Raw genomic sequence first — 24,539 nt, 5'->3', positions numbered from 1 at the left:
GTTGTTGGGATACTTTATTGGTCCCTTCGCATTGTTTAAACACCACAGCCTTCAATGCTTTCATTCCCTTTGTGACCAGTTTGTGTACTTTCTGATGTCTTCTTCCACAGCAGGAGAAAGTGCCATATCACAAAACTCCATCATCTCAAACTGGTTTCTTGAACATGACAGTGAGTTCACTGTACTCAAATGACCTCCCCAGTCACTGGATCTCAATCCAACAGAGTACCTTTGGGATGTGGAACGGGACATTGACATCATGGATGTGCAGCTGACAAATCTGCAGCAACTGTGTCATGTCAGTGTGGATCACAATCTCTGAGGAATGTTTCCAGCAACTTATTGAATCTATGTGGTGAAACAGGCAGTTCTGTAGGCAACCGGAAAGTCCAACTCACTGCTCAAAAGGTGTATGTAATAGGGGGATAGTGAATGCACATTGTAGGGAAGCTAAGAGAAACAAAACTTTTTTTCTTGATTAAATATTTTGTCTTTCTGTCCCTGTCTTCATAATTTGGTGCCTTGGAAAAGCCATGTTGTATTTGTGTGATAAATTATTACTTGAATGTAACTTTTCTCTTAACCTTCCTTTCCATCTGTCCCAGAGTGTGAAGAAGGACGTTATGGAAAGAACTGCACCGAGGTCTGCCCCTGTATGAATGGAGGGAGATGCGACAGAGTGACAGGAAAATGTGTGTGTCTCCATGGTTGGACAGGAGACCTCTGCCAGTCAGGTGATTTCCTATACTTACAGCATAGTTGTTTTATCATAATCTAGTACCTGCTGATGCGGGGTTTTTTTTCAAAGACACATAAAATTGTAGCCTGTCTCTCAACATCATGAGAGACAGGCATGCCCCTGTGCTCCATTTGCTAACATTTGGATATCAGCAGCAGAAAGGTTTGTTTACTCCAGGAAAAGAAGCCGATAGCTTATAACATGGTATGTCAAAACAGTTTGTGCAGTTAGCCTTCCAAGCATATAAAAGGTAAACATCTTCTAAAAGTGCATCCTTGGCTGCGATGTTGCATGCTAACCGCAAGCGCTTGTGTTTTTTGTCTGAAGCCTGTTCTAAGGGATTCTTCGGGGAGGGTTGTGAGCAGAGGTGTGACTGTGCCCATAGTTCGAGTTGCCACCATGTGACAGGCCGCTGTGAGTGCGTGCCAGGCTGGAGAGGAGCCAGGTGTGACAAATGTGAGTGCGTACAGGACTGAGGAAATTGCGGCTGAATGAAACTGGCACTAAAGAACATAAGAGTGAAGTGACTGTGTGTGTGATGTGTGTATTGACTGACAGCCTGCCTCCCGGGGTTCTACGGTGCTTCCTGTGCCCAGCGGTGTCAGTGCCAGGCTGGAGTGTCCTGTCACCATGAGACGGGGAGCTGTGGCTGCCCAGCTGGACTCACAGGGGCTGGCTGCGAGAAAAGTAAGAAGGAAAACAAAACCTGTCTGAATGAATTCTAATCATGAGGTGATTAGTGGCTTGCTTGCTCAATTTTTAGATCTTAAATATCCACAGACTTTCACTAATGTCCTTTACCTGTAACAGGTAGTCAGGAGAGTATACCTACATGGCTTACATTTGAGGCCATTTAGCTACCTTGTTGATAAAAAGACTGTCGCCTTGAAACAAACGAATTGTGTGCTTGTGAGAATGTTTCATTATTCAAACCGTACCCTTAAGGAGTGTATATAATCAGCGTCCCTCCTCAGCCCTTCACCGCGCCTTCTACTCACCCACCCTCCTCCCCTTCCTTACGGCCTCAGCTCCGTTCCTCTCCTCACACACTCCCCAGACATCTGATAAATGTTACACACCGGTTGCCAAGTAAAACAGAAGGCATTGTTTTTGTCTCCTCGGCGGCGGATAAGGGCTTTTGGAAGGCAGACATGCATAATGACAGCACCGTAATTGCCTCTTTAGTCTGGAGTCCTTTCTTATCTGTCCCCCACGCTGCCTGCTGCTGCCTGACTGAGTAGCTTAGTGCTGCGGTCTCACCCGAAAACATGCTCGGTTCACAGATTCATCTTGTTCCCTATGACTGATTGTCTGGGGACTTCATTCATTATTGTGATGAGCGCATATGTATGTATGCAGACAGGGTGTGTGAAAGAATGTCCCTCTGTGTTTGCCTGGGTTTGGGCACCAGGGAAAGTTGCTGCGAGTTTTGGTGTCATTAGCAGTCAATACTGAATGTCCCAGTATGTTCGCAGGATAATCTGAGGAAGGAAAGGGAAACGGCATGCGTCTTTGTTCCCACATACTATTGAATGTGTGCATAAAGGCCTTATCTGCTGCTGTATCACGAGCACTATGGATATCTGCACAATGTTTCTTTTCGGGTGTGCAATGCCCATCAGGGATAACAATGAAAAATTAAGACTGCATTTGAGGCTCATTCCTTTTCATTTTTATTTATTTTATTTATATCCAGAAATATGTATCTTCTTTTAACAAAGCTTTAATTAACACACACGTTTTAGGCTATAAATTAACAATAGGATTTTTGAAAGCTTACTAATTAACATGCTTTTAAACTGCACTGCAGCCCCAAACGTCTTTAGATATTACCAATGGTAGGTTCAGGTCAGAAGGCAAATACCCGACACAGCTACCTGTAAGCACCCCAGCACAAAGTTCATTTTAGGTCTTTTTACACTGATTCACAACCTGCTGCGCACTCTTCTTCAGGCAGCACTCATTCCTAAATCAGTATCAGTATTTCCATTGGTAAGAACACAGCCGACTCAACCCAGCTCAATCTCTGTGCTCCATTTGACGCTTGGAGAGCTTCAGACAAACAAAAAATCAGAATATATATTTACACACAAGCATATATATATTATAAAGATATTAAATTATAAGCATAATACAATACCACTGTCTTTGATCCAGGCATGAGAGGTTAGTTGTTCAGCTGACCTGTGCATCGAAGATTTATCATTCACCTTTGAACAAAGAAGGTAAATGATCCCAAAAATTGCTTCTTACATTCTTCTGTTGTGCTAATGTGCGTGATGTGCTGCCGGTTTGATCATTTTAGCCTGCCCTGCTGGAGTGTTCGGACAAAACTGCACCAAGCTGTGCCAGTGTTCAGGAGACCAAGAGCAGTGCCATCCGGTGACGGGGAAATGTAGCTGCTTGCCCGGTTATTATGGGCCGCGATGTGGGCTAAGTAAGTATACTGTTAATCTTCTGTTGCAACCACTGGCTAATAAGACGCACCTGCTATTATCCATTTATTTATTTAGTTTTTAATAAAACAGGAAGTCTAATGAAATAACTATTGCTGCGGAGTACATATTTGGCTACACTTTAGATTTGCATGACTCAATGATATGTTTAATTTAAGCTAGTAATAGTTTTGTGTGTCTGGTTTTTCTGTAGGATGTAGAGCGGGGACTTTTGGGCCGAACTGCAAGTCCAGGTGCAGCTGCATCAATGGTGGTCGCTGTGACTTCAGGACTGGTTCCTGCTACTGTCCTCCTGGCTTCATAGGCAGCGACTGCAGCTCAAGTAAGTCAAGAAAGCTTGAATGTCCTTGTCCTCTAATAAAAGTCATATTTGCGAGTCATATTTCTGCCTACTTATACTTATAGCTTGATTAGAGTCACAGTCTTTCTTTTACCCTGTCACCTTCCCCTCACTCCCAACCAGTTGCGGCAGATGGCTGCCCTACCTGAGCCTTGTTCTACTGGGGGGTTTCCTGCTACAAGGGAGTTTTTCCTTCCCACTGTCACCAAGTGACAAACCTTGATTTTCTCTGCATTATTGTAGGGTCTTTATCTTACAATATAAAATGCCTTGAGGTCAATGTTGTTTTGATTCAGTCCTATATAAATAAAATTGAATCTAACTGGATTGATTTAGAGACTTTTTTTGATACAACCATTCTTTATGTTGCGTTACAAAATTCTGGTCGACATCAACTGAAGTAATGCAGATGCCTGTAAAATTAATACATGCATAGTTTTTAATTTGTTCTTTCATATGGATGAAAGCATATCTATTCATGCAGGTTGTCCAAGTGGATACTATGGGAAAGACTGTGCTAAGATGTGCACGTGTGGGGAAGGAGGACAGTGTCACCCAGTAACCGGGAGGTGTATCTGTGGCCCTGGTAGGATGGGATTGTCCTGCGAGCAAGGTAACGTTAAACCGAGGATGTTTATTTGCAGTATATTAGTGCAAAATTATATATTTGCAGAATTTTAGATGCAAAGTGGCAAGAACAGTGCTGCACATCAGAGAATGATATTCAAAGAACTACAAGAGTAGTTTCAAGACTGACTCTAAACAGGATACATACTGGCACATTTAACATTTTGCAGCAGCTTTAAAGTGTCACCTCGCTGTTCAACTTTAAGCAGAACCATATCACACATATCAAACAGGCTTTATATTTAGACATTTTTCTTTTACAATCCTCTCGAGTTTACAGAGAGTCACCACTGAGACTGCCATGCATCATTAGGAACCACTGGCTCTAATGAGTTCTTTAGAAACAGGACACTTAACTAGAAATGAGAAACAACCACTAAAATGAGGGTGTAGTTTTCAACATTTTCCCTGTGTATTTAAGTTACAAATTCTCCATTTCCTCAGTGTAAGCGCTGCGATGATCACAGGGCTTTTATTCCCACTAAACAGAGGCAGAGCTGAGTTTTCTTAATCTCTCCTTTTATCAGCAATTCAGCTGGATTGCAAACAGGGAATTTCCAGCGCTGCCTGCACTAAATGTTCTCGTCTTCAGCCTCCTGCATGTACTTGGACATACCACCTCTTAAGTTCCTCTTGTTGAATGTTTACATAAACCTAAAGTGGCTCATTCTCTGTGTTCCGTGTCGCTGGATTTGGCAAGGAAGCAAATAAATAAACAGGGGAATCAAAGACGGCTTGCTTATTGTTTTCCCAATCTAAATTACCCAGAGAAACATGATTATTCTTTTATATCAGCGCCAAATTAGGCTACTTTGCCATCTCTTTAGAAACTGTTGCTTAAATAAACACGAGCGTGGTTAGTGCAGTCGCGTTTGTGTGTGTGTGCGCGCGCGCGCGTGTGTGAAAGAGACAAGGGAAAGCGCGAGCTGTGCACTGTGTGTGTTTTATGTTTGGTGCAACCACTAGTGCTTTTGCTGAACAGAAGAGTTCTAGTGTATTATGATGTTTCCTGAAAATTGTTTCTCCAGTGTGTCCCAGGGGGCGCTATGGCATGCAGTGCAGAAACGCTTGCAGCTGTCTGAACGGGGCTTTGTGTGACCCCAGTGATGGGTCCTGCAAGTGCGGCCTCGGCTGGACTGGACCCCGCTGTGAGACAGGTACTCCAGATATTCCACAATAAAAAAAATCCTAAACTCAGCAGAATTTGATTGTGGTCATTTCAAATTAAAAGCCAACAACAAACTTTATATTGCAGTAGTTTCCCCATTATTAGCTACATGATGGACTTCAGTCTGCATTTATGAAGAAGACATTTTCTCCAGTTTTAATGTTTTCAGTGTTTAATGTTTGATGCACACATTTTTTTACTTTTTTACTCCAATAATCATCACTCAGGCTTATATGTCACATTTCTTTCTAGTGTTATCAACCCATTGTGTGTGTCTGTGTGTGTAGCCTGTCCACAGGGAAAATATGGGCTTGATTGTGCACAAGACTGTCCATGCCTCAACAATGGGACCTGCGACCGCTTCACTGGCAGCTGCAGCTGTACTGCAGGATACTACGGCCACTCCTGTCAACACAGTATGCAAACCCTCACTCGAAATAAAGAAAAGAAAACTTGGTTATAAGGTTACTAGAAGTCCCGTTGACATTATGAAATGTAGATCTTTTTCAAACTCCCCTGGTCACATAGAAGACTGAATGAATCCAGATAAAACACCTTTTTAACCAACCTAAATCCTCTGTCTTGTGTTCCTCCCAGCGTGCCCATCTGGGTTTTTTGGAGTGAATTGCGCACACACCTGTGTTTGTAAGGTGCTGCAAGCGTGCGATCCTGTGACAGGCAAATGTGCGTGTCCACCGGGCTACCATGGCTCACAGTGCCAAAGACGTAAGTATGTTACATGCAACTACATGGGAGTAAAGGTTAAACGAGTAACAAAGAGGGATATTTGTAATTCAGCATGTCTGCGAAGACTTAAAACACAGCAGTGCTCACAGTCACATGTTTGTGCTCATTGTTAAATGGCCACCTGGATAGCCAGCTGCGACTGTACATGGGGAGATATGAGCATGAATGAATGAGAGACTTCCAGCAAAATGTGAGTGTGTGGTGGCTGGCAGACAGGCTGTTAGGTAGGTGGGCAGGCAGGCTGGTTATTTGATGAGAGACGGGTGTTTCCCTACTGCTTAATGCATTCTTGTTACATCCTCATGCCCTCCTGCAAGCTCGTGGGGCTCTCAGCCCCAGTTTGAGTGCCTTAATGGCCACTTCAGTACCAGCAGGAGATAGGACTGAGCACTGAAGAGCAGCTAGAAGGTAGCCACATGCCTCAGACACCGACCTGGATCGATCAGGGTGTTTGTGTCTATCTGAGAAAATGTTTATGCACAGTTTCTTATAACTAAATGCTGTTGTTAGTACTGTATGTGAATCCATTCATTTCCATTAAATGTATATTTGCATGTGTGCTAAGAACTAAATTTCAATTTCCAAAATGTTTATTAAATGTGTTAATCGTCATCTCGTTCTAAAAGGGATTATGTTAAAAAAAAAGGATATTTTTACGTATACACGTGTTATCAACTACTTACAGCAGGTTTCAGTGCACTCCCAGTCTATTCATGTCTAATGAAGCAGTTTCCGTGTAGTTAAAGAAGAACTTGAATGATCATTACTGCATTTTTCAAAGTATGCGTGTGAATGTTTCTGTTTTTTCTTCTCAGGATGTGAAGCTGGCAGCTTTGGACCGAACTGTGAAAGATCATGTGACTGTGCTGGCGAGGCCCCATGTGACCCATCGACAGGACGCTGTCTCTGTCCCCCAGGAAGAACGGGGCACAGATGTGAAAAAAGTAGATATTACTTTTATTAACATGATTCACTTAAATCCAAAATAGATATTAAAAAAAGATCACTTAGGGTGTCTTGCGTCAAGTCTTTCCTTTCTTTGAATTTCCTCATTTCTTTCACTGTGCCTTTTTTTTTTTCTCAGCCTGTGACGAAGACCGTTTTGGCCCTGAGTGCTCCCTGCTGTGTCGCTGTTCTGACAGGGCCCGCTGTGATAGGGTGAATGGACGTTGCCTGTGCCCGCTCACCTGGCTTGACCCTTCATGTAGTGAAGGTAAACACACGAAGAAAATAGATACTTGCACTATGAGACGCATAGTGCAAGTATCTAAAAGACTTGAGCAACCTCTAATTTTTGCATATGTGTGGAAGTAAATGGGAAATAGGTGGAGGAATTTATTGAAGTCTGCAAACATACATGGAAATACAGCATACAAGGCAAAATACAAGTAGTCTTCAGGAATAGTTCTTCAGGCTTCTTGAAGGACATTCAAAGCTCTTCTTTGGATGTCGTCTGCCTTTTGTTCTCTGTCAAGATGATCACGCACTGCTTCAATAATGATGAGGTTCAGGCTCTGGGGAGGCCAATCCATCAATGATTGTGTTGCACTGTGTGCTTTTACTGCATTATAAGTGTGTCTGGGATCATTGTCATATTGAAAAGCCATTGTCAATCAGATCATTTTCAGATGGTATTGAATGGTGGATCAAACTCTGATGTAATCTGATGATCATTACATCACTTTTAAAAGGATTTGGTTTTAGACCTTCCACTTCTTCGTTTTGTCTTCCATTTGTCAAGTTTCCTCATTTTTTTTTAGGATAGATTGCATAATATATATTGCATGATATATCTCATATCACGCTTTTATCTATGAAACTCATGGGAACCACCTTGGTGGTACAAAAATACTATGCTATGTCTGTCAAACTGTCTATTGCATTTTTTGTAGATTCAGTTAAATAAGAGGGAACAAAGCTGCTAGTAGCAAAGGGCCTGAAAATACAGTTCAAAATTAGTTCTCTGCTAAGTTGTCTGTTATATCGCAAAACAAAAAAAAAGAAAGAAAAAACATTCCTCTAAAATTGATCAGGCACAAGAATTGGAATTAAAAAAGACTGAAAAATTAGCCAATGAGTGAAAATGTTTTTGAAAGACCTTCAGAAAGCCTGGGGAACTATCAAGACTACTTAAAATCACAGTAAAGTACAATATAAAGAAATGAGGTGTGACTCAAGACTTTTGCACAGTATTGTAGACACAGACAACCATGTATCATTGCATGAGAGGACTACAGATTATCTGCCTAACCTCTATCATCATTTAACCTTAAAGAGTGTCCTCCCCTTTCAAATTAACAATTCACATTGTGAGCACTGACTTTTTGTTGCCTTTTGGGAGACACCAACCCATAATGTGTCTCTGTAAATCCACTCAAGTCCCCACAACATGACTAATACCTGACCACACACATGCGCACACACTCGCACACACAGAAAACATAGACACCCAGGGTCAAGGGCTGTAAAGCTGAACCAGCTTTAGTGAAATACTGTGTCATGAAGTGTGAGAGGCTGAGCCCCATCACTCTGTGTGTCACCCTGTCTCTCTCAATAGCTGCTCCCGTCTCCTGACAGTTATTTTAATCTGCACCCAGCATGAAGCCAGTCTTGAAGCTGTCTTCATTTTACCTCCTCAAAGCCAAGCGCACGGGGAGACTACGTAGCAGTAACTTCTCCTCCAAAATCCCCAGAACATTTGCTTTTGATTTGCAAATAGTGCTGATGTCTTCTTGCCTCTTTTTTTTTCTTTTCAGCACCGCTCCACCAAACCCCGGGAGTGCTGAACTTCTCTGTGTCCCAACGAAAGAGAAGAACAGGCAGCAAAACCACATAACCCAAGCAGAGGTACAAACATCTGACTGGGTGTTCAAACACAGGACTTGGCTCAGTGAAGCATTACTCAGATCATCTCGGTAAAGGTAATGCTGGTGTTAATATGTTCGCTCAAACTTGTAGTCGGCTGTCAGAAACTGGCACTCAATCACCAAATCCCAAGCTCGGGGGCGATCAACTAGTGGACCTGGCATGTGAGAGGCCTTCAAAGGAGCATGAACTCAAACGTACCCAGTCAATCTAAAATTAAAAGTTCAGAGTTACACAAGCTCCTTAGCAATACGCGCGCGCACACACACACACACACACACACACACACACACACACACACACACACACACACACCTGAATTACATTTGTTATTGACACGAGATTCTTTTCATCCACTGCCACTTTTTTTATGTGGGTGTCCATAAAAGGCTTAATGTTTAGTGTAAAAGAATGCCAAGCATATATCTATGTAAAAATAAAAATGTATGAAACAGATTTAGAAATACCGGGGCAGCTTGTTTACTTATTTTAAAACACAAAAGATGAACACACACAGAAAAAGTCAACGCGAGACACAAAAATATGGTCCAAAAGTGAAAAAATAGAATATTTTATGTGCACCAAAGTGGCCTGTTAAATGCTGGAAAGAGTCTCACAGTGGTGCTTGCACTTTTCAGATACATTTTTTGCATTTTAATGTTAACGCTTTTCCCTCTGAAAAGAATGAAGATCAGATAACCAGTTCATTTGTGAAGAAGCTGGCTCTGGGACACAATAATGGCCCAATATTCGTCTCAACTCACTTTAAGGTTAAGTTTGGCTTGACCAAATTTCATTTCCCTGCAATTCAAACACTCAATTTATTAGCGCTGACCACAGGTTTTCCTGGTCGCGAGTCATTACATTTAAACTTCTTTCAGATTTGTGTTCGCCAAGTGAGCTGCTGACACAGAGGTGGGCAATTTTACAAAAAACCCCCCAAAAAACAACAACAAAAGAAAATGTTACTGCACTTTTCTCTGGACTTACAGTAGTAGAAACTCATTTCACCCTTTCACTACTGCACTACTTTTACAAGACATTTTATCTCGATTGGTGTTCGTCTGTTTTTATTTTTTGTAAAAAACTGTATTTGTATTATATCTCAGGTCGGTGCCAGTTGTATCACTCGTAACCCTACTGTGCTCATTTCCTGGCATATCAGTGGTGCTACATTGTTTAAAAGAGAAGATACATTTGATTTATCAGCCAGTTAGTATGTTTCATTTTGTCATCTGTGACGGTGCCGTGAACCAAATAAATAACAACAAACACATCTGTGGACATTTCCTTTAACTAACCATCTATTTTTTTTGTAATGTGTGCTATGAACGCAGCGTTGCATGGTATTGATTTTTGTGATCCCTAAGTTGTGTGGGCTGGGGGTTTGGGGGTGGGAGGGCAGTAAGGTATGGGTGGAGGTTTCAGCTGTCATTGAGAGCTATGGGATCATGTGGCTCTTAGTGTGTTTGTGTGTGTCAGTGTGCAAATTTGAGCAAGGCAACTACCAGACATCTCTCATCATCAGCCTGGGCAGGGTCAAGCATTAAGGCCATGCCTGCCTTCCTGATAGTAAACGGTGGGTTACCTGAGCTGAGTGTTAAGGTGTGTGTGTGTGTGTGTGTGTGTGTGTGTGTGTGTCAGCATCAGAGAGCAAGTGCACTCTCCCTGAGGCATTTTTCATGTCCACTGGAGCGTTTTCTCTCCCGTTGGCCAACGGCGGCTGTGGTCCGGCACTGGCGGGCAGGTGCCTGGACCATGCATGCACCCTATATCCAGGACGTCCTGGGTTGAGTGATAGGTGAGTGAGCTCAGTACCAGGGGACTCTCCCCCCACCCCACCCTAAACACTCACTCTCCAGTGAGGCTGATGGATGGCGGCGCGCTCCTGCTCGCCCCATGTTGTGACAAGCAGCAGATGTTCTCCAATAATGTTTATCGGCTGGGCCTTCATCTTCAGATGACACACACCTGTTTCCAGTCAAACACGCCCAGAGAGGCCATCCATCCACCGAGCTCTGGGTGGCCGCTGCACCACCGTATCAGCCTCTCCACAGCAGCACGCTGGGCGAGCAGCACCGTAAATGAGGGACTGGCATGGCAAAATATCTAATCTAAATGGCTACAAACAAGAGATGCTTACCACGCTGTTGTGCAGAGGCTTGGCTCTTCTAGGACTGATATTGCATTGATACAGTATGTTTCAGCGTCCTTGTTTTTTTGTTTTGGTTTTCTTTTGCATGATTTGAGATATGAAAAGCTTTTTGAGAGTGCCAGAATTTCAAAGGACACTTTTGTTCCATTGCAAGTAAATGAATAAAGCATGGCCTTTGTGCAGAAAGACTTTATGAGCGAACACAAAATGCCCCGCTGTTGCACGCATGCTGGCTTATCAGGGAGCGAGAAAAAGAGAGGGCTGGAGGAAACTGTCGATGAAATAGTCCGTAAAAGGTAAGATCGCATCACGGGTACTTTTTCGCTGTAATTAAGCATACGCCACTCTTTGCAAGAGAGATTCTATCACTTTGCTGCCATAGCTTCACGTCCCAGAGATAATTTCTGCCCCTCTGCATTGAACCAGATCTCCCAGAAGGCCACAGTGTTTTGAACTCCAGCTGACAAAGCTGTCTGCTCAGATAAAAGAGTGAAGGGGAAATCATTTCAACACGTCCTGCACCATTTGTTTGGTTGCTGCCTGAAAAAATAAATCTTAAATGTCGGGGATGTAAAAAAGATTTGTATCAAGAAACTCTCCCACACTCTGGGGGCGCGTGGTGTAAAGAGCGTATCTTTGGTTTAGATATGTCGGCTTGTTTGACTACAAGCCTGAAGAAAGGTTGACTCTTTTTTTTTTTTTTTTTTTTTGTCTTTCAGCAGAATTTATGTTATCACTTGCTCTAACTAGACACTCACTATATTTGAAGTTTATTTAATTAACTGGGAGAGTTTTTAAACCCAAAATTTTGCAGGTAGGTGCACATTGCTACTTCCACCACTGGGGGGAGCTCAGCACAGAAAAGAACTTTGACAGAACTCTAATTCAAGTGAGTGCACATAAATGAATGGATCATGCTGTATGCTAATTAATGTCAGCATATATTGTCAATTTTGTGCTACAAACATTTTATGTTTAAGTGACTCCAGAAGTACCAAAACCAAAATATGCATGCCCAGTCCTTCAACAATGGAGCCGATAGCCTCTAATCTAATCCATGAGCAAGAGAGGAGATGATTTCAATAGCAGGCCTCAAGTGGTTCTGCCACCACGCCTATCCTGATTAGACTCGTCATATTAAAACCATGTGCACGGCTGGGCTGCTTTGTCTCGGTCTGTTCCTCGGGACTCTACTGAGTGTCCATCAATAACACTAATGGCCCGTAGCCTCCAGGGAGAAAAACGAACAGCGTAATGAAACCACAACCTTAAACTCTGCTGCTTTCCAAGAGAGAAGAAGAAGAACAAGTAGTGAGGAATTGGTTTGGTTGTCCTGTACACACATGGGACATAGACAGAGGACGCGCTACTGTAACTGTAAACACAACAGAAAGTTGATGAGGTGGTTTGCGGTGTCTCCCCACTCAAACACACACACAAGCACACACTCAGAAACACACTTTGGCCAGCTGTTAGCTTTAGTGTCCCTCCATACCAGCCCCTCATTCCTCCCTGAAGGATACACTCCCACACCCCTCCGTGTCTCCTTCTCTGCAATGTTTCCCTTGGTGTCTGAGTCAGCATGGGTGCCAAGTCAATCAATGTGAGAGCTGCCAGCTGTGATGGTCTCTCTCTCTCGCTCTCTCTCTCTGAGGGTGTGATGTATGTTCCAGCAAGCGGAGCAGGGCAACTGCACACCACACGGGGCTGACTGCATGGACGGGTGGAAAAGGAAAGGAAAAAAGGGTTGAGGGTGAGGAGCGAAAGGAGGAGGGGAAGATAGGAGGGGGTAAAAAGAGGACGGTGGCTGAACAGGAGCTGTAATGAGGCCTGATGGATTCTGAGGCTGTGCCAGATGCCCCATTAGCTGAGTGGCTCTGAGCCCCACGAAGCACTGCCCACAGAGTGCCCACCAGACTACACACACACTGTAGTGGCACAGCACCTTAAGGGCCTAAACCCTGCGAAACAGAAACACACACACTTCTCACATTTAACTAAAACTGATTGCAGTGACTAATGTACACTCTTCTGTCTCACTTCCTTAGCTGTTTAAACACACACTTACACACACATTCATCCAGGGCCTTGCCAGCCACACACGGATACACACTGAGCCCTTTATGAGAAGGTGTGGGTTAATGACGGCAGCGGCTCGTCCCAGTGTGTTGATTAAGTGTGAGTGGACACATGGGTGACACTGGCATGTTCCAATCAACACTGATCAAACCAGTGCACACGCCAGTGCCAAACACACCCTTGTGTCACTCCGCTGCCCACGAACAATGGAACTATACACTGTGCTGTCCATTCATAATATTTTGGTGCTCTTTCCAGAGCCAGTGCCTTTGGACTTTTGTCTAGGGGAACTTTTTATGTAGGTGATGTAATTACATGGGCAATTTGAATAGCAGCGGGGGCAAGACCTCTGAGGTTCTGGTGGCTTAATGCTGCAGCAAAGTTAGTTGCCAGATGCAGTCAAGGTGTAACTGTTGTTTAGCAGTTTCTTCTATTGCACCTGCAGAAGTGTGCATCATTGCCTTTCTGAACTCATGCAAATTGATTGGAATTATCTCTGAACTTGATGCATATATATTTTTAATTCACTTAGTAAGTCTCTTAGTAACTAATTAGTAAGCCTCTTAAGACATTGCTTTTTTTTATGCGATATCTGCCATTTCAGCAGCATATATAACACCAGGGTGATGTGAAGGGGGCACACAAAAGCTGTTTTAAGAAAGGATACCAGGGTGACTATGAACAATGTAAAAGAAATGTTTTGTAAGTGTAAGCAGACAGAATTCAAATCCTGCTCTGAAGTTCCCCGTGAGCTCCAGAGAGCTTTATAGTTTTATTCAGGTCATTATTTTGGCTTTGAGGCCAACAACTTGACTGCTTTGGTTGACTTTCACTAACCTTATGGTGGTGGTTTTGGCAGAAGTGAGTAAAAAGCTGTAAATATTCATATTTTCTGACTCAGTCAGTTTTTCAGTTTCCAAATGATTCAAAGTTTCTTTTTTTTTAATTGGATCAGCAGATACAAATGTGTTCTGGTTGCTGACAAACTTCCGTTGTCAGATAAGCTTGAATGAGTCCCCAATAGTGCAGATGGCACAACCCATACTCAAGACCAATATCATGTCACTTCATTATGTTCCTAGCTTGCAAGATCACTACCGCTGACCTCATCAAAGCTGGACGACCCATACTGACCTCATCAATGCAGCGTGACCCACTATGACCTCGTCAAAGTTGGGCACCCCACAGAGCCCAGAGGGCTGACGATGGGCCTTAGAAAAACAACCCATCCATTAGGGTGCCAAGAGCACTGTAAATGTAGAGTGTCAGCGCCAGCCATCTTCACTGTCATGCCCAATTCTCCAACCCCCCACTTGAGCTACTCGCTGGACAATGGGGCCACTAAACCTCCAACCCTCCCAGCCACAATGTCCGCCCACGTTGGCTGGCAGCAAGCAGTGACGGGGGCAGGGGGGTGCCGGATGGGGAGGCCTGCTGCAGGATGGGACTCTTATTGAGTGTTTGAGCGATGAGCCAGGTCATCACATCTACCCACCTCATCCATCATGCCCCACAAACGGACACAAATAGAGAGGACACATTCCTGCCTCCGCTCCCACTACCACATTCAAGCCCTCTCCAGCCTTTTCTCTGCATCTCCGTCACTTTGTGAGCCAAGGCCTCAAAAAAAAATAAAGAGGACCAGAGTTCAGACTCTCCCTCGCTCTTGGAGGCCATGGGAGCGCCAGAAGAAAGCGCCAGGTGGTGTTCTGACTCTTGTCTCTTAGTATAAATTTTGACGTGGGTCAAAATGATGGGCAGCCAGAAGGACTGTATGGAGCGAGGAGGCGCGAGGGAGATGGACGGACAAAGAGCGAGTAAAATTATTTTCTGGAGTAATAAAGAGAGAAACGAAAACATGTCAATCCACATTGTAGTCCTTTATTTCTTAGTTGTTCCTCCCACAGTATTGAATTGAAATGCATAACAGTTACATTGTAGAAAGCATTAAAACAAAGTACCTCAACTTGCTGATTACTTTTTAAAGTCGATTATAAACAAAAACAACGACAAAAAACAAATAAACAAACCAAAAAAAAAGAAGAAAAATCTGGTCCCTCAAAACGGGAAAATAAATGAAATTAATCTGTTATTTATCATAAGTTTGGCACAAGGGATTAACATGAACCGAACATCACACAAGCTTGCAGACAACCGTAGAAAATGTCAGATACAGATCTTATCAGACCAATCATGCGCTTATGAAGAAATTATACCTGGCTTTTTTATTATTAATTCCTTATACTGTTTTTCTTTTTTTTCTTTTTTTTTTTTTTTTTTTTTTTTTACATTTGAATCAATAAATTGTCATAGAAAAAACCCCTAAGTAATATCTATTCATCAACTGGTTTCATTAGTAGAATAAGGAGTGAATTGTATGTTTTAATACTATCCGGCCCTCAAATGTAATCTACAAACCCCATTGAACTGTGGGATTGGCCCGGCTGGGAATCTCCCCCTTGCCTGGGCTAAGAGCAGTGCTATTCAGTAAACAAACTACAGTTTGCCAAGAAATAAATACAATTCTCAAAATACAACAGCAAATAACAACAACAACACCAACAGAAACCAAAATGAAAAACAAAATCGTGATTGTCTAAAAATGAAAGACACACAAGCATGGAGTAGCTAACAACTAGCATTCGGGCTATTTAGTGGTATTGTTGGTGGACTAGGATGGATTCAAGGGCTTTGAAAAAGACTTATGTCCTCGACAGAACAACAGTTAACTTCAGCACTGGATACTTATTTCAGTAAATTAAACAAAACAAAACAAAGCAAAAAAATCGTCGTGTTTTCTTCTCTTCCACTAAACAGACAATCTATTTATATCCTTTCACAGACATCGCAGGTGGGCAGGATGGAGTGCAGTGGACAACAGTTGTCAGACACTTGTGTACAGTGCTATGATTGTGCAGACACACACAGCTATGAAAGATGCAGATGGGAGACTGGCCTGATTTTAGTTGAGCAATCGCTATCTTATGTTTGTACTTCAGTTCAGTGATATTAAAGCACCGCCAGTGCTATCCTTACATGGAACGATTTTCATCTGAACCGAGGTTGCTCGCCCGACCTTTTAATGTTTTATCATCATGTATTCATGGGAAACACCTGTTGATCTCTCCGGGGGTTCAAAGGGAATTCTCGTTCTGGTTCTTATGCTTTACACACTGTGAAACATGCTAGGCTGAAACCAGCTGTCTTAGACGCCACCAGCGTTACTCTCGGTGTAAAATGTTCTTCTTGCTTTGTATGTGCCGGCCAGAAAATTCAGTCGAGTGACGACAAATCAGCATATCCACTTCCCACAACTTTCAGCTGCCTTTGCTGTGCAAAACATAGAAATTCAGAAGAATAAATACGGCTATTATTACTTTAGCATTATTATTTTCACCACATCCTGTTTGGTGTCAATGTAACAAATCAATTTTAGGGTCTCAGAGGGACATTTTTGCTCTCTATCTGCTGGAGGAATATTTTTTTTGGGGGGGGGCTTGGGTTGGGATGGATTTTGCATGGGCAGTTGCCGTGTTTTGGGGGTAAGGCGCCTCACTCAGCAGTCGGGTGGGCTGTGGTTCCTGCTCAGCAGTCACTCTGTGGACAATCAGGGATTCCTGCAAAATAGCCCCTGCAGTGGACTGCCAGTGCCATAGGCGGATCAGGGTCGGGTTGAGAGCTGAAAAGGTAGGTGCAAAGAGGTGTCATCATACATGGCTGAGGGATTGGATGGCACTGGATTCAGCGGCAGCCCGTGCCAGACTGTGCCACATGGTGGCTGGGGTGTGGGTAGCTGGGTGAAGAGTGTCCTTTTCAGCCAGGGACAGCATCATGGCATAAGCCTGAAGGAGTAAGGGGTGGATTACAATTTACTATGTTATTTACATAAAAAACATTAAGTACACTGCAGATAATCGTGTATATGGATTGTCTGTATCTAAGCGTGCGCGCGTGTGTCTGTGTGTGTGTGTGTGTGTGTGTGCGCGCATCTTTATCTACCTGAGACTTTGATTTCCTAAAGAGCGGCTGTTTGACTGCCTCAGTCAGAGATGGGGAACCAAATGAGCCATCCTCCTCATCCCCATCCCCATCTCCGTCACTCAGTTCGCTCTCGTCCAGCTTGCGCATTTCAGTAAAGCGATGGATGTGATCCAAGGCTGAGTAGCTGCTCTGCTCCTCCTCGTCTTTATACCTGAAAGTCATGGCAAACATCAGTTAAAAGCTGCCAGGATACTTTTGACTTCAAAGCATCGTATTTAAAGTGATGCATTTTGTTTTGGAGCTGCAACCTTGTGTCAAATTACCTCCTTGGAGAAGTTTTACAGCTGAGATTCAAGTCATTTGGCTCACTCAAGTCCATTTCGTCTTGTATGATGGGATCATCGAGGTCGCTTTGGAGCACCTTGCTTTCTGATTTTTCAGGGGTGTTGCTAGGCTCCTCCCCTTCTTCTTCATCCGCACCTAACTCTTCCGCTTCCTCATCTTCCAGGTCATGTGACCTATGGCTGGCCATCAGTGGCTTTTCTTCTTCAAATGGACCGCCATTTAGCCTGCAGATCAGGAACATTAGTTCATGAGGCTTGTTCAACGCAGTAGGCATTTAAGGTTGAAGAAATGAAACATCCACCCTGTTGGCTGAATTATGTTATTCATATACTCATTCTGTTTTTGAGAAAATATGCAGTGTGATTAAGGAATTCTTCCAGTGTTTGTAGATGAACTGATGTGAGGCAGAACAGGGCAGCTGGAATTGAGCAGATCCGGAATCCCATTTGTCATCAAGGCTTTGAGGCCCCTTTGGGCACAGCAGCACTGGGTTGATCATTGCAGCACTTAAATGGAGTGCTCTGCCTCTCTCCTTGTTTATTTTCCCTACTATCTCGTATTCATCTAATAGGCAAAATATTTAGCTGACAGCCCCATTTGGTGGGAGAGTTATGAGAGCGCTGCCAACCAGCCCATTCCTCTATCCCTGTGGAGAGGGAAAAGGCCAGCTATCCAAACTGCCTGAGTCTTAATCTGTCCCTCTGTTTCAGTGCCACAGGAAACCGCCATTTGGTAAATCATCTGGAACCACATTAAGACTGATTCACTAATTACACTCTGGGACATCTTTCGTCAGCTCCCAAATATGCCATTTCTTGCACAAAGGATTCAGAGAAGGGGACTGAAAATTGAACGGGGGAGAAGGAGATTCATAGGAAACACAACACATCAAGCACAACACCACATAATTATAGAATGCTTATAAACAGCATAGCCGCACTGGATTTAAAAGGGATACGTTTGAGAGGGGGAGAGAGGTAATTACACCGTATTCGATTTTAGCACAAAAAGGATTTGCGTCGTTTTGTCTCAGATTTCAGGAACTGATAATGTTGTACCGTCAGCAGTGTTCTCGTCAGAGTGGAGAGTTCAGGTGGTATTCAGGGCTGCAAGGAAGAACTAGCTCCAAAAGAGGGAGTGAGAACTCTGTGATTAAGAAAACAGATTCGCTAATTACGCTTTCAAACGTGGTAATTTGCTGGGGATAAAGTATCTATCAGAAGCAGTCAGCAGTGCAGCACTTTGAAAGGAAACACAAGCCGACCCTTTGACCCCACCCCCTCTACCCTCTTCCTGTAGGCAGACATGTTGGTTCCAGATGTGGTCCTCTAACTGCTGCACTACCCCTCCTGCCTCCCGTCCCTCTGACACTCTACCGCTCGGCCCTGCTCTCACAGGCCTTCTGCTCAATCACGAGCTAGTCTGCGAGATCTCTATCGGGCCTCCAGTGATCAAACCAACATGGGGCGCGTGAAAACAAACTCAGGGACCAGAGTAGACCTCGCAACTGTTATCCGATCTGATCACAGCTACAAGAATTTGTTTGCATAAAGCCCAGATGAAGTTGCATGTATATTGATATCTTTTCCTACATGTGGTCAAGAGGCAATTGATTTAAAGAGCTTGCTCACTTTTCCAAATCTTAAATGTCATCGCAGATAAGAGTTCTTTACTCCAGACCCCCCAAAATGATGCGATTGTTATTAACAAAGCCTGGCTGGAAGGTATGAAATTGGATGTCTAAAAATGGTGGATAGTGGTCGACACATTATTGTATATATATTTTGTGTGTGTGTGTAAATCCCACACAGTTAATACATATTCAATCTAATGTAGATTTACCAGTATCCTTTCAAAAGATCACCCTTCATCTGTTTTTTCCCTATCTTTTAATTATTTATTTTTGAATCAGCTCGGGCCCTCCAGGCCAAGAAACAACCATCTCCTTGTAGAAGTAGAAATAGGAGGAAAGACGGGCACGTATCACCACATAAAGCTGCTCTCACCCTTCCTCTGAGGGGTCCGGTGATGTCTGGTTCTGGCTTGTGTTGCTGATAAAATTTCTTATTTCGTTGAAATAAGAGTCCTCTTTGTCATCCAGTATGGCGCTGCTGCTGTCCAGTTCAGACTGTGGGGACGACATTGCAGTTCCTATAGAAAGAAAATACATTCCAGTCATCATGTGTTTGAACTTGATGCCCCCAAACTGTTTTAAGGATGAAAGTATGCCGTAAAAGACATGTTTTGTTTGTCAGTCTGTCAGTGTGACATCTGTATCTGTATCTACATTACATCACTGAGGAAAATATGAATCGTGCTTTAGAAGGATGGGGGTTTGATCCCTGGCTGTATCCATGGGCAAGTTACTGAACCCCAAGTCGCACTTTGTATAGAAAAAGAAAGTGCTTGTATGAATGGATATGGATTCTTCACTCTATTTGTCATTTTTTGAGACCTTAAGACAGTTTAAAATAAATTTATGTGACATCTGAGTATACTTGGCCCCACTGAATGCTAGTAATGATACAAAAGCCGAAAGCTTAAGACGCTATGGTTTTATTATATAAACTGTGGAGAAAGAATTTTTCTACAAAGTATTATTAGTCCATAGTGTTTGTGTTTTGTGTTGAGTGGGGGGAATATATTATTTAATGCCGAAAAAAGGAAAGCTTGACAGATAATTGATTTGCATTTGATGGATTGCTCATTGTGTCTGATTAAGTGGCGACCTCCTCTTAGGCCCGCTGCCGTCGGCTCCTGGCCAGGTGTCACTGCTCGTTCTGCTGATTCAGAGTCAGAGTGATGCAACCTCTCAACCCATAAGCTGTGAGCTGTGCTGCTGATGAAAGCAGCTCATTCAAAAATATTTTGTGCTGTTGTTGCAGAGGTCGATGACAGATTTATATAATTTAATTTCTCAGCCTCTGAGATTCTCTCGATCAGGAGTATATTTTGTTTTATGCTATGCAGTGGAATGATTGATGAATCTAAGGAGTCAGCAAATGCTGCTCTCATTTTCTCTGATAATACGGAAAGAAAAAAAAAGAAAAAGTAGCTTGATTAATGTATCTTATTACAAAATATATATATATATATATATATATATATATATATATATATATATATATATATATATATATATATATATATGTCCACGGTCTACAAAACTTGCTACACACCTGACAGATTGCCGTTCTCGTGCTTTTTGAGGTGGCGATCCAGGTTTGTCTGCTGACCGAAGCAGCGGTCGCACAGGTGGCACTTAAACGGCTTCTCCTTGTTGTGGATGTTGCGAATGTGACGCTGTAGGTTGGAGGAGATGCTGAAGGAGCGGTCACAGTACTTACACCTGCAGAAAGAAAGTAAATGCCTTTCGTTTAGCTCAGTAATTAAATGAAGAAAACATCAAAGCGCACATGCCGCTGGTCATAAATACAACTGTACTGCATAATGAATCAGGAACCTGCGGTTTGTTATGTGGGGAAACATAATGGGATACATAATGTAGGACACCACACACACACACACACACACACACACACACACACACACACACACACACACACACACATGCTCATACAGACAGTCCCAGCAGTCCCACAGTCCCAGACATGATGGAGGAGCTTGTTTAAGGTGAAACAGCTCTGCCTCTTATCTCCAGCCAGCGCAATAAAATTGCATTCTTCTCTCACAAAATAAGCACGCAACAGATTTGGTTTGAGCCCTGCAAAAATTAGGAGCTCCTGCCAAGTTTCTTCATGCAAAATTATACGAGAAGATTACATCTTTTCTTCTTGTGGAATTAGCTCGCTCGATTGGCTGTCCCTCAGGAACCCTCCCCCCCGGTTATCTCCACAAAAAATTACAATAAAAGGCGGTGATCTTTAATGGCATGCCAGCATGTAGAGTGCAGGCTATCAGGCTGGGGCAGTAGAGGCCTGCATCTGTCTTTCTCTCTCCCCTGTGGTCAGCAGGCCCCTTCCGAACTTTGGGCCAAAATTCCTCTACCTTAGTAACTACAAAGCCAAGCACCGAGGCATCCAAATGTAGTAAGTCTTCAGAATTAATTTTTGCATGGGTACTGGACCACTGTTGTATTGTAACTAGTACTTCAGATGCACCTGGAAAAATCTGCTGGGCTGATAGGAGCAGAAAGGGGAGCCTTTAAACAAAGCTTCCAAAATGGAAAAAAAATAATCACTAAGAGCTAAAATTACTATTTTTTTAACCACGATTTCTGGAATAAGATGGGAATAACTGTTTAGATGGGATGTAAGCCTCTATTTGGAGTAGCCAAAGTTGTTGTAGATCACTCTGTGACCACAGCTGCCGGGTGTGGACATCTGCCTGTGCTCCTCAACAACCCAAATCCCCCCAAACCTCCCCTTTCACCCAGGCGATGGACGCCATTTTTCATCAGGCAAATTGTTTAGCAGTAGTATAATTATTCCAGGCCTTTAATGGCATAAGAAAACACACATAAACTCTGTTCTAACTGTAGACAAGAAATCCCTGGGAAAACATCCACATGCTGTTAACAAACGAGTTGTGCTGTCTGTATGTGTGGCTCAGAGTACACTGTGTGAAAGTGTGTGCCCTGCTTTCACTCATATGTGTGAGGGGAGAAAAGCAGCTCTTTTTCATGGGGTGTTAATCGGCTATGGTGCAAATCGGATTTTTGACTGGACAATTATGTGCCTGCAGACTTTTAGAGCTAAGTAAGGATAGGTTGAGGGATACAATCGCAAAGTAAAAAAACACGAGGAGCCCGTAAAAAATGCTCTTACCTATACGGTTGCTCTCCTGTGTGAGTCCTCAGGTGGCGTGTCAGGTTGGCAGAGCGAGGGAATATTTTTCCACAGTATCTATAAAGGAGTACATAACATTTTGCAATTTTTAAGTGCTTCCAAAAAAAGAACAGGAATTCTTACTGCAATGTGTTCTCACTAAAACACAACCATATAAAAACAAAAAACTACCCACAAAACGCACACCAGTCTCAGACAAGATTTACAAGAAAATATTCTGAGAAAGGAAAAAGAAAGAAAAACTGCAGAGACTACTAAAAACTATTAAAAAAATAATTTATGACTGACTTAAAAGTGAAAAATACAAGCCAAACTAGGGGCTTTAGTTACCTGCATGTGTAGCGCTCCTTTCCCTTGCGCAGTAGCGTGTCGGGAAGCGCCGAGGGCGGAGCTCTGAAGTCAAACATGGAGGGAACCGAGCGCAGCAGGTCACCAGGCTCTGGCTTCAAGGAGCCAAACGTTTCCAGCTTCTCTGCCATGTTCTCGATTGCAGTCATCTGAAGAGATAGGAAAAAGGAAGGACAGAGTGAGGGGCCATGTCAGCTAAGAAGAAATGAAATCTGACTTTTCATAAACAAGATTTTGAGACAACACATTCAGCGTGTTTTGGTTTCTGATTGCCAGATGCAATAAAAATGCAAAAACTGACAATACCTAAGAAGCACAGAAATCCCACATTCTTTACATTAAGCACATAAGCCAAAGAGTTATGGATTTTTCTTAATAGAGAACCTACTTTCTATATAGATTCGCTCACATCGTTTGAGTAATGAGTCTTGTTTACAGGCAAAAAACAGTTGAAAAGTCAAACAAGTGCCGAAGGAGAATTCTCATTATGACGCTCATGAATAATTCATACATCACAAGGTCAAATTCCTGTATGTGCATGACAAGAACACTGGAAACTGATTCATAACTTTGCCGAAAAATGAAAACCAGTTCGCTTCCATTCATGGCTAGTGGCGAGCAGGTGTGCAGCTGTGAATGTTAAATTAAGCCATTGCTTGTTCTGTTCCAAACATGCATGTACAGTAGGCAGATAAACACACACGCACACGCACATAGGAGGACTGCAGCCAATCTGCTAATGAAGCTGAACCTTTACTTTCATCGGATACTCTCCGGGGAGATATCCGTGTGTGTATGTGCGCTCATGTATGTATATGAATGAGAAACTATGAGCTGCATGGTGGTCGTAGTTGATTAACTACCTTCAGTGTGTGTAAAAAACGGAAAATATATTTGTGTGAGAGAGTGAGGAATGTTCCTGTAATGTATTTGTGTGTGTGCAAAATGTGTGTGCTTACAGGCATGTCCGTTGCATGTGATTGCACATGCTTAGTGTGTATCTGTCTGTGTGTGCGTGTTTGTGTGTGTGTGTGGCAGAGGAGTGATTCATGTCCACTGCCGGGCTGTAAACCATTCTGTGCACAATGCGGGCAGACAGCACATTCGTCAATATGAAAGATGTTGACATTACTGATCAAGGGCCAGACACGGGTAATAATGATATCGCTGTGCTGAGAGGGGCGGGATGGGGGAGGAGCGGGGGGCTGGAGGGGGAGTGAAGGGAGAACTAGAGGGAGGAGGAGAGGGAGGGGCAGGGGTCTCAGTAGGCCGCAGGGCTTGACAGGCCATCTCACACACACACACACACACACACACACACACACACACACACACACACACACACACACACGCGCACACACACACACACACACAAACACGCACACACACACACACCCTTACAAAGTTTTCTTTTTTTTAGCAGACTCACACATTTGCATTATTTTGCCTGTATTGAATTTTCAGCCTGTTTCTCTTTCTTATTTCAATAAGGCAACAAATCAATGGTGATTCGGGTCCTCCACCAGAGCCCTGCTCCGACTTTGACATTCCATCTCCTGCTTTCACCCCCTGTCACTCTCAGGCTTCACGCCAAGATCGAGGAGACTGAGGGAAAAGAAACAGAGCACGAGAATTGGAGAAGAAGCATGATGAAGGACTAGATGATAGAGGAGGGGGGGGGGGGAGGGGGAATGGAAGAAAGAGAGACAAAGAGGGAGGAAAAAAAGCGTGCAAACAAGAAAGTAAGAAAAGGCAAAACAGAGTCCGGAGAGAGAAGGACTGATGGCTGATGGATGGCGGTGGAGTCGGGTGTTGGGAGTGGCTGATTAGGAGTGACGGCCGAGTGTAAAGTTCCTGCCGCAGCCGTCGGCGTTCCCACTG

The 24,539-nt window shown here is 43.3% G+C and overlaps 2 protein-coding genes across 15 annotated transcripts in view; one reads left to right on the top strand and one right to left on the bottom strand.

Annotated features, from left to right (window-relative positions):
• The window catches only part of egfem1 (EGF-like and EMI domain containing 1), a 55,892-nt gene extending 45,683 nt beyond the window's left edge, over positions 1–10,209 (top strand). Inside the window, exons 27-38 of one of the 2 annotated variants that reach the window (XM_026192800.1) lie at positions 606–734; positions 1,067–1,195; positions 1,298–1,426; positions 3,045–3,176; positions 3,389–3,517; positions 4,020–4,148; positions 5,191–5,319; positions 5,618–5,746; positions 5,928–6,056; positions 6,893–7,021; positions 7,162–7,290; positions 8,834–10,209. In XM_026192800.1, coding sequence (XP_026048585.1) covers positions 606–734; positions 1,067–1,195; positions 1,298–1,426; positions 3,045–3,176; positions 3,389–3,517; positions 4,020–4,148; positions 5,191–5,319; positions 5,618–5,746; positions 5,928–6,056; positions 6,893–7,021; positions 7,162–7,290; positions 8,834–8,913 — 1,502 coding nt within the window. In that variant the 3' untranslated portion in view covers positions 8,914–10,209. The remainder of the gene's footprint in view (positions 1–605; positions 735–1,066; positions 1,196–1,297; positions 1,427–3,044; positions 3,177–3,388; positions 3,518–4,019; positions 4,149–5,190; positions 5,320–5,617; positions 5,747–5,927; positions 6,057–6,892; positions 7,022–7,161; positions 7,291–8,833) is intronic. The other variant, XM_026192801.1, reaches the window with a different exon arrangement.
• A 6,431-nt stretch (positions 10,210–16,640) lies between these two features.
• mecom (MDS1 and EVI1 complex locus) overlaps positions 16,641–24,539 on the bottom strand; it is a 123,920-nt gene continuing 116,021 nt past the window's right edge. For all 13 annotated transcript variants that reach the window (XM_026191483.1, XM_026191471.1, XM_026191476.1 and 10 more), the window contains 7 exons: positions 22,641–22,807; positions 22,290–22,367; positions 20,682–20,851; positions 19,509–19,653; positions 17,481–17,726; positions 17,176–17,368; positions 16,641–17,018 (listed from right to left, as the gene is read on the bottom strand). In XM_026191483.1, coding sequence (XP_026047268.1) covers positions 16,884–17,018; positions 17,176–17,368; positions 17,481–17,726; positions 19,509–19,653; positions 20,682–20,851; positions 22,290–22,367; positions 22,641–22,807 — 1,134 coding nt within the window. In that variant the 3' untranslated portion in view covers positions 16,641–16,883. The remainder of the gene's footprint in view (positions 17,019–17,175; positions 17,369–17,480; positions 17,727–19,508; positions 19,654–20,681; positions 20,852–22,289; positions 22,368–22,640; positions 22,808–24,539) is intronic.

The sequence above is a fragment of the Astatotilapia calliptera genome, chromosome 14 (genome assembly GCF_900246225.1).
Source record: "Astatotilapia calliptera chromosome 14, fAstCal1.2, whole genome shotgun sequence".
Lineage (NCBI taxonomy): Eukaryota > Metazoa > Chordata > Actinopteri > Cichliformes > Cichlidae > Astatotilapia > Astatotilapia calliptera.
Note: the sequence above shows the minus strand (reverse complement) of the source record. Positions and strands in the feature narration are given on the sequence as shown.